The sequence below is a fragment of the Paralichthys olivaceus genome, chromosome 20, assembly GCF_024713975.1.
Source record: "Paralichthys olivaceus isolate ysfri-2021 chromosome 20, ASM2471397v2, whole genome shotgun sequence".
Classification (NCBI taxonomy): Eukaryota; Metazoa; Chordata; class Actinopteri; order Pleuronectiformes; family Paralichthyidae; genus Paralichthys; species Paralichthys olivaceus.
In genome coordinates this window covers 3,917,785-3,926,497 of record NC_091112.1, presented here as the reverse complement: position 1 = coordinate 3,926,497, position 8,713 = coordinate 3,917,785, and the positions used below count along the sequence as shown (strand labels likewise).

The following is an 8,713-nucleotide window of genomic DNA, read 5'->3' as shown; positions in this document are numbered from 1 at the left end:
CATGGTTAAGAACAATCTTTTACTTTGTGGAGATCTCCACACACATCGACATTAAACGTGATTTTACAAGGAGAGTTTTACTGTCACACCCAGCAGTAACACACATCCACGACGTTTTACAGGTGAAAACAACAAACAACAGGACATCTCATAAGGTGCTTCTTAATATGCAACAGGAATGTTATGAAAAACGTCCACATATCCTACAGAGACACCAATACTGCATCTACATATATAATATAAAACAATCTACACAAAAATAGAGCAAATATTTACAGAACAGACTATTTACAACATCAAAACAAGCTGAAAGAGGAAGAGCATATATATATATATATATATGCATGCTGTAAATATATATATTTATGGTAGATTAATGTACACATGGAGACTGTGGTGAAATGTACAGGAGCAACATGGATGAAAATCATGAATGAGCCATTTGCAGCAACTGTTCTTTAAACTGCTGCGAGTGATGTGAGAGATCGGTGACTCTGTCCACCATCTCCTGGATGGCCACAGTGTTTGGGTAGTTCAGCGCAGCCGTTTTAGTCGCAGCCACCACCGTCTTTAACAAGTCACACAGCACGTTGCTGGAGTTCATCACCCTGTTTGCCACCTCGGGGGCCGAGGCCTGTCTGGACAGAGTGTCCCCGATGAAGACCAGTTTGTGGGCACTGAGGATGACAAACTTGCTGTGGGCTACGAAGATGCGGGGAGGCTGCCCGGCGCTGACGCAGCCAAAGAAGGCGTCAACGGCGCTGAGCAGCGTGACAAAGTGCTGCTCGCACTGATCCGAGTAGAAGCCGAGCAGCTGGCTGTCACGAGCGCACACATGAGTGGAGGGGGACAGGGTGGAAGAGTCTGGGGCGGGGGCTACTGGGGTGGAGGTTACAGCCAAGTGTTGGTTTGGCGTCCACTGTGTGATGTCGTTTTCCACGGGTTTGATCACTTCCTGCTCCAGCTTCTTGAACTGATTGATCTGAGAAGGGGGACAGAATTCACATTACTTGCTTGCTAGCATGTATCACATCTTTGAATTATCACAGGAACAGTCAGATGAGGTTGAGCTCAGAGAAACTGCCTCTGAGATTAAAACTCAGTCTTTGCTGTGAGACAGAATCAGTAACTCTGTCTGATCATCAACTCATGATTTTTTCAAACACATATTCGCTGGTTCTAAAAATAATTCAAACAGAGAAATCTCTCTCCTGAACTTGCACTAAGACTCATGCTCGCAGCTTCATCAGTGTAACAGCGTCTGTGACAGTAAAAACAAACAAAGTCTCACTTGTTCTTGTCCCAGCTGCACTTGACTCTGTTTGATGATGTTTTCTTTCTCCAACAGCTCCTTCTGCTGACGCTCAAAGTCCTCTTTGCCCTGCGGAAGAAAACCAAGAAGTGAGAACTCATTCATGTTGACCAGGTTTGACACACTTCTGTGGTTTCATATCATTGGGAATATAATCAACGACGCAATAAACATAAAAACTTGAATAAACTTGAGCTGTTACAAAATCCTAAAACATTATCTATTTATATTTCTGTCACAAAACTATGACAATTATTTGTATAGTACATATAGTATATTTGAAAATTTCTAACTTTTTCAACTCTCGATTGCATCAGATAATGTTGTTTTTGCTGATGCTCATCTCTCTGGGCTTAGATCAACACAGACTGTACCACAAATCTACAAGGGAATGTGCCATGGCAGAATTTACCATAAAAGTTAAACACATAGGGATTTTAACGTGACGTGTTCACGGTGCATTTACCTGCAGGTGTACGTAATCGTAGTCCTCCATCCAGCTTTTCACACACTTCTCACTGTTGTTCATGTTGTCTTTGTCTTGGCTGGAGGGAACAGGGAAGGGCTTGGTCTGCTCCCCATAGTTGTCGTTATCAGAGGAGGGAGAGGTGAGCGGGTGGATCGTGTTCTCATCAGGCGTGCTCCCGTTAGAGAAAGACCCGTCCGCGTGCGTCTGCCTGAACAGCAGCTCAGCGTTGCTGCCTATCGTGGAGGCCAGCGGCTTGGCGTCGTCGGGAACGGTCCTGGAGACCATGACGAAGCGGTCCAGGTCGTCGCTCTTGTTGTGGTGCTTTCCGGAGGAGGCCAGCGCGTTCAGAGCCCAGCTGCAGTTCTCCAGGACTTGGTAGATCTGCAGGAGGATCTGCTGGGAGTCCTCCAGGCGTCCCAGCTGTCTCCTCAGCTTGCTGTGCAGGCTGGAGTCTGACAGAGACGTGGCGTTCACTGCAGCCCCTCGACCAAACACAATGAAGTCCCCCAGAGCAGCCCGGATCCTGTCCAACACTGTGCGCACATCGTTAGCATGACGCTCCATGAAGGGAAAAGTCCTCCAGTGAGGGGAAGCTGCCATTGAATGCAACGCCCAGACTGAAGCCTCCACAGCCTGCTGCAGGCGGTATAACCTCTGGAGACCCGCATCCACATCCAGAGTGAGGCGGCCCTCAGAGCTAGAGCCTGTGGAGGATGAGGATGTGGACATGCTGCTGCGTGTGCTGCCGGTACTGGAGAATGACAGACGGTTCACTCCGTCCGTCACATCTCCTACTGCTCGGGCATCCTGAGCGGGCATGTCGTAGATGCCTTTGCTTCCGTCTCTGTCAGAGTGTGAGGCTTTGTGCTGGGACAGCTGCTTGCAGCGGGGGATGTCGTATATGTCCTTCTGAGACCCTGCACCTGAAGGAAGGGCAGGCGGAGGCACGTCGTAAATGCCTTCATTGCCGTTGGCATTCTGGTGTTGGTGGTGGGCAGCAGGTTCCACATTGGGGGGGAAATCATAATGGGACTGTGGGCTCTGCGCTGGCTTGGTGAGGGCGGGTGGGGGAACGTCGTAGATGCCCTCCTGCTTGTGTTTGAGAGGCTGTGGGAAGTCATAGTTTCCCTCCTGGAGCGCAGGGTTGGTCCTGCAGGGAGGCACCGAGTACACCTGCAGGAGATGAAGATTATTAGATTTATTATTTTTTGATACATTTCTGATGTGTGTGTGAAGTTTGGTAAAGCTTGATTGAATTTAAGGAGACTGTTGGGCTATTGTTGAGGTATGCGATCCACTACTCAGCCTTTCCAGTTTGTCTGTTTCAGTTTTAGTCTGAATTATCACATTTATCTCTTTCTTTCAGCCTCTCTTTCTTACTTTGAATGTAGCCTTTTTTGTGCAGAAGCTAGTTTCGTCCTTTACATGACAGTACAGTAATCGTCTCAGGGGGAACAATCAACTGTGACCTGGTAACTGTGTAAATGCAGTAAATGTGGGTTTTAACTGAATACTGAATGTACAGCAGTACTGCAGTTAGAGTGTGAGGAAGTGAAACAGCATCTGGCTCCTGCAGATACAACATCTGAAACCCTTAAGTTTCTGCATTTGATTCCTTTCTCAAACGCAGCTCCAGAGTACAACAAAGCTTAATCGTTCCACAACCTTGACAGAGCAGTGTGTGTATATGTGTGTCCCAGCGTGCATGACACAAAGCATGCTGGGAGCGCACCAAGGTGAATAAAATGGTGGCCTGTAAGTGATTTCCATCAGCCTTGAAATGCACTCTTTGCAGCTAGACAGGCCTGCCGAAAACTGTAATTAGGAACGACGCAAATAACAGGTCCTAGCATATTTCAGGTTATTACAAACAAACTGGTGGCTCTCTGCCTGGTCGGCTCTGGAAGTCTGGTGAAATCTTAGAGGGTCTGGAAAGAAAAGAGTTATGTCCTTGACTTTTTATCCACGCTGGAGATTTCAGACAGAACCATACTAATGGAATTTTGGTTAAACTAAACTGGCAGGCAAAGCTCTCATTTGGTGCAGCCACAAGAATGTCCATAAAGAAGACATTTGATGTATTATTCATTTATTGCCGACAATTAAGAGAAATACTAGAAACTGTATAAATAAACATAAAATAACATTTTCCGGACATAAGCGGCTCTACCACTTCCTTAATTCATCTTCATTTGACTGAAACAAATGATGTGTACGATCATTGTGGTGGGAGATGGACTGGCTGTTGAAATGTTCTCTTACCCCCTGTGAAGAGGAAGGTATGTCGTAAACGCCTTGTGTCCTGTGGTCGGGTTGAGAGGGGGGGATGTCATAGACTCCCTGGTTTCTGGCAGCGGCTTGCTGACCGGCGAACATCAGACCAGGAGGAACATCGTACACCTTAAACATGAAAGTAAAAAAAGAGAGTTAAATGATGTGTAATTTATTGCAACAACAATCCAATATTCTTTCTTTAAATCTGCAATAACTTATTTTTTTAGGAAATATTAGTTGAGAACAGAACAAAACAATATGTTATCATCCTCTATGTTGACAGCTGCCTAGTGGTGTGTTTAAATAGACAGACTAGGTCTAATAATAATAATGTTGGAGTGTACATGCTGTGCAACATGAGACACCTACCCCCTGTGGTCTTATGGGTGGGACGTCATAGAGGTCCTGCTGATTGTGTTGTCCTGGGCTATAAGTGTAGGACTGTCCCACTCTGGTCGGGGTCACCACCTGTCCAATCACAGCAGGGGGAGAGACAAACAATCAGCACTGCGGCTTAAATAACGACACCTGGAGAACAGCAGTGCTCGACACAAATGCTGACAATCACGCATTTCGAACACACTCCTGACCGCTGTATTGTACGAGGGTGCTTGCTCTTCGTTATTCGTTCCCAGGCCTGGCACTGGGACAGTATGTGATTACAATGGCGGCAGATGTGTTCCGAACATCCGTTTCAGAATATTAGGAAACGAACTGATAACAGAAACATGGAGCTGCAGAGCAGTGATTAAGTTTAGATTAAAATATGAACCCTTAACAGCAAGAAAAGGAAAGTTGTAGCTGCCCTTAGCTAACATTAGCCTATAAAAGCTTTCAGTTCTTCTTAGCTCGGGGTATACCAACAAATCTGTGTTGTACTAAGGGTGTTTTATGTGAACTTTGCACTTTCGAAATTTGGCTGTTTTCCTTCTTTTAAAAACAACACAACTCTCGATTTAAAGACCTGAAACCTGAAACACGGGATGCATATTAAAGCTGTGAATATAGAAGCAAAGACTGTTGTGATGGGCCCGTATTCAAAAAAGTGCTCTGCTGGACAAAAGACAGATCTAGACTTCAGTTCAACTAATGAAAATAAAATATAAAATGAATGTGGTTAAACAGTAAAATAAGCTAAAGTCAAACTTTAGCAGCACTTTCTGGAATAAAAGAAATTTAAGCCCCTGCGTTTTAGCTCGCTCTGACTTCATCTGAATGGAAGGTGGTTTTATGATTAAAACTGTGTTTGAGATGGAGTTTTATCATAGTACTGGCTGGATTGTGAGGTTTTTCATACTCTGGTGAAGTAATCATCTTTGGTACAGATGACCACCCCCATTAAAACCCAGGCATTTTGTGCTGTAGGATTTAACACACCTTTAAAATATTTTACACTGTGGTACAGAGCGGCTTTAGTGTAATGGTGTGATTATTGCTTGGGAAAAACAAACATAATTCACACCACTGGCTTCACCTTCACTTTGCCTGTGACATTAACCCCTGTTAATATTTTGTCACATTTTCCCTCCTTGTCCAGCCTGGGCTAATCCATCCCTCCACACTGCCTAATCCCAGTGTTTCCATCCCCCTTTCCCCACGCCATCGTCTTGTATCCCCCTAAAAGTAGAGCTGCAGACCTCCTTGCTGCGTCAGACAGACAGAGGAATGCTGGGAATGTCCTTCCCTCAGCCCCGCACTCCTCCTCTGCCCCCAAGCACCACTATCGCCACACTGGAACCAGCAGGGTTCATTAACAGGGCTCGAAAATAGGAACCATACGCATGGCTTCCCGGCAAAGGGGAAGTCTCAGGGGAGGTTTAAGACTTTAGTCCCAGTATCCAGTCGCGAGTCGCTGTGTAGCACAGTTAATATCCTAATACAATCTCTCGTCCTGCGGACACATTTATCGGAGCGTGAGCAGCAGGAGCTGTAACCTCAGCCAACTCCGAATGGGATTAATGTTTCTGAGGAAGAAGCATAGGGGCAGACGAGAAATTGGTTTGTAAAAGAGATTTATGAAAAAGAAAAAAAACAAAACAGAGGAGGAGGAGGGGGAAAGTGAGAGGGAACGGAAAATGAGAGTACGTCGCCTAGTATGGAAAGGAATGCCATTCATCTGAGCTGGAGTCTGACTAACAGTAGTGCATATGGTTCTCATAAGTCTAATCTGAACAAGCCCGTGGTGATTTAAGGTGTTCATTGTTGGCATTCCTGTCTGTGCATACATCATCCCAAACAGGGCCTATGGGGTCAGAGCTGAAACCTACACCGAGGGCTTTAAACACATCGAGCCAAGCTCTGAAATAAACCAACATAGGAATAAATAGCCTTGCTGCTTTTCACCCTTCTCACGCAGCCCCTCTCGTACACCTCAGGGTGTAAAACCTTTAAACATGTTTTTATCCACTTCATAGTGGAAACCATGGTGTTGTCATTTGATACTACACCATAGATTGATTGATAGACTGACTGTATATAAAGATAAATGACATGTCTCAACTTCCTCCCACTATCCAGAAATAAAGCCAAATTATTCCATCTTGTGCATTTTCAGCCAGTATCTTGGCAGCAGCAAGTTAATTCTAAAATAGTTTTTATAGAATCAAATAACTCATTAAAACCAAATCTATAGGAAACTACTGGTACTTGTACATACAGGTACTTGTACATACTTTATATTTGTGTGATAGAGACTACATATATATAGCAAAAAACATCTTTGAGACTTTTTAGATTGGTCCATGTCCAATTCACTAACACAGAGGAGGCAGAATTTATGACCTATACTGCAGCCAGCCACCAGGGGTTGATCAAAACATTTTGGCCTCACTTTTGGGGAACCATTATGTCTAGATCTATCTTTATATACAGTCTATGTAATACACATTCATCTAGTGTATAGTTTGGAGTATTAATTAATTGTACACTATAATATTAGTAGTTTGTGGTTTTAAAAGTATGAAAAGTTGATTCAATTTTAATATTGATGGATTTTTGTGACTGCTATAATTACTGTCTTACTTTTATTTAAATATTTTAGAGCCTTTAAAAGTACCTTAATTAGCTTGTTGTTACCACAGTATGGGTGTAAACAACAGCTGTAGTAGAGAGCTGAATTCTTGACTCTACCACATTTAGTTTTAATTGTTCGCAAATGTGTTGTGAATGTTAAATCCCCTCAGAGCTTGTAACCAGACACAGCAGATATGGAGTTCGCCTTTAACTAAGTGACAACAAAGTGATGCTTGGTAAAAGGTCACTTCAGCCCGGCTGCTGTCCCTGAGGGTTGAGCCTGTGTGCTGATGATAAGCGGATGTCTGGACTTGGCTGCCACATGCACACGGCAGCAAGGTGTCCGTCAAAGACCTCTGTGACCTTTTCCACAGGTACATGTCATCTTGCCGTCAGCGGTTCCTCTTAGCGTTGCCAGATGCACACTGCTCATTTATTTCCCATCTCCACACTATGTTTACCCAGCAGGCTGTTGCTCAGAGGCTGCTCGGCGCTGCTATAATTGCTGCTGGGTAAATATTTACCGCCTCCGATGAGGTTGGCGCTTGCATGGAGGCAATGGCAGTCTTTAAAGCGAGTGATGACATCACGAAGAGCTGGGACGACTGAGTAAACATTTGTTCCCGCTCAGGTGATAGGCTCTTAAGATTCCTTCACGGAGGAGGCAGAGCAAGGACTAAAGAGGGATCAGGTTTAAACCAGTGCCCTGAGGAGCCAGATAGAGGCCTTGTTAACGCTCCTACATGTTACGATGAGTGACTCATGGCTCTTTCAGCAATACTGTGTTTACTTAGCATCCTGGCTGGCTCGGGTTTTGGCAGGTTGGACTTTTCAGCCTCACTTCAGAGTAATTTGAGAGGTGTCGTCATAATGTCAACAACTACCTCATGAGTTTGTTGTGTTTGTATTGATGGGCAGCTCAGCGTTAAGTTGGTGCTGTGGGTCTCGGAGATAAATCTGTCCACAGAATCATGTTATGGCTATGATCTTGTGATGTTATTGTTGCTGTTACAATACGATTGTGAGCAAATTGTAATTAAAATCTAAGGCGCTGCAGTTTTTAGTTTCACATATATGAAGAGATGGATTTTCACAGATGTAGAGATGTTTTGTTTCTATTGTTTGGTTTATCCTTTTATCACGACTGGCTAAATAACAAACACTTCTCTTTATCTTACGATTAGTTTCAACAGCACAGAAAACTACTTCCTCCAAAGTTATCATAGAGTAAACACCTTTCCAACAAGGTTAAATAAAAACTGGACTGTACCCTCCATAGAAGGAGAATTTATAGCTGGACTGTTGCTATTGTGATAGGCTTTTATTTTCCAAAATGTTAGCCACACAATCAGTTATTTAAATATATGATGAAAATAAACACTGGCTGCAGTTCTGAATGAAAGACACAGTTAAATACTTTCTAAATAAATTTGCATACGTTATAGAACATCTGCATATTGTGACATGCGCATAGATGAAGGAGCAACCTCAATAAAAAAGTAGAGAAACATGCAGCAACAAATGCTGATTCTTTCACTGGATGGGTGGTTTGAAAAGGGAAAATTATGTAAATCATATGTTTTGGCTTTTGCAGTCAACACATCATAACCCAACTAAACACCAATGGGAGGTTTTAGATACAAGTT

The 8,713-nt window shown here is 43.8% G+C and overlaps 1 protein-coding gene across 2 annotated transcripts in view; it reads right to left on the bottom strand.

The window, feature by feature from the left end:
- nedd9 (neural precursor cell expressed, developmentally down-regulated 9) overlaps positions 1–8,713 on the bottom strand; it is a 29,834-nt gene continuing 21,121 nt past the window's right edge. For both annotated transcript variants that reach the window (XM_069516074.1, XM_020104535.2), the window contains exons 3-7: positions 4,425–4,523; positions 4,044–4,181; positions 1,779–2,954; positions 1,292–1,381; positions 1–982 (exon numbers count right to left, since the gene is read on the bottom strand). In XM_069516074.1, coding sequence (XP_069372175.1) covers positions 428–982; positions 1,292–1,381; positions 1,779–2,954; positions 4,044–4,181; positions 4,425–4,523 — 2,058 coding nt within the window. In that variant the 3' untranslated portion in view covers positions 1–427. The remainder of the gene's footprint in view (positions 983–1,291; positions 1,382–1,778; positions 2,955–4,043; positions 4,182–4,424; positions 4,524–8,713) is intronic.